Source organism: Camelina sativa, unplaced genomic scaffold (genome assembly GCF_000633955.1).
Source record: "Camelina sativa cultivar DH55 unplaced genomic scaffold, Cs unpScaffold11374, whole genome shotgun sequence".
NCBI classification, from domain to species: Eukaryota; Viridiplantae; Streptophyta; class Magnoliopsida; order Brassicales; family Brassicaceae; genus Camelina; species Camelina sativa.
The window spans coordinates 1-371 of NW_010932419.1; the positions used below are offsets into that span (position 1 = coordinate 1).

A 371-nucleotide genomic window follows, 5' to 3' on the forward strand; every position below is an offset into this window, starting at 1 on the left:
TCAGTATTGCTGAGATGCAGAGAGATGGACAAGAAGATTGTTGAATCAGTCATTGAGGATGCGAAAAGACAGTATGCGGAAAAAGCCAAAGTCGGGTCTCCTAAGATCACCATCGACGACAAGGTCTTCCTCCCTCCACCTCCTAATCCTAAGCTCCCTGATTCTCACGACCCTCACTGGTAATACTTCTTTTTCAAACTTTCTCTCTCGTTTCTTCTCCACCATATATGTATATATCTGAACAATGGTTACGTGTGAATGGTGAAGCTCTGGCGGGGTGGTCTTGGCCTCTCAAGACGGCAAGATTGTTTGCGAGAACACTTTAGACGCACGCCTTGACGTCGCCTTCAGACAGAAGCTTCCCCAGGTTT

The 371-nt window shown here is 46.9% G+C and overlaps 1 protein-coding gene across 1 annotated transcript; it reads left to right on the forward strand.

Moving 5' to 3' along the window:
• Positions 1–9: 9 nt before the first annotated feature.
• On the forward strand, positions 10–357 carry LOC104775283 (V-type proton ATPase subunit E2-like; the record flags this gene model as incomplete). Its single annotated transcript, XM_010499448.1, has 2 exons — positions 10–179; positions 268–357. Coding segments are annotated over exons 1-2 (245 nt in total), but the record flags the coding sequence as incomplete, so codon positions are not given.
• Between the last annotated feature and the right edge of the window lie 14 nt (positions 358–371).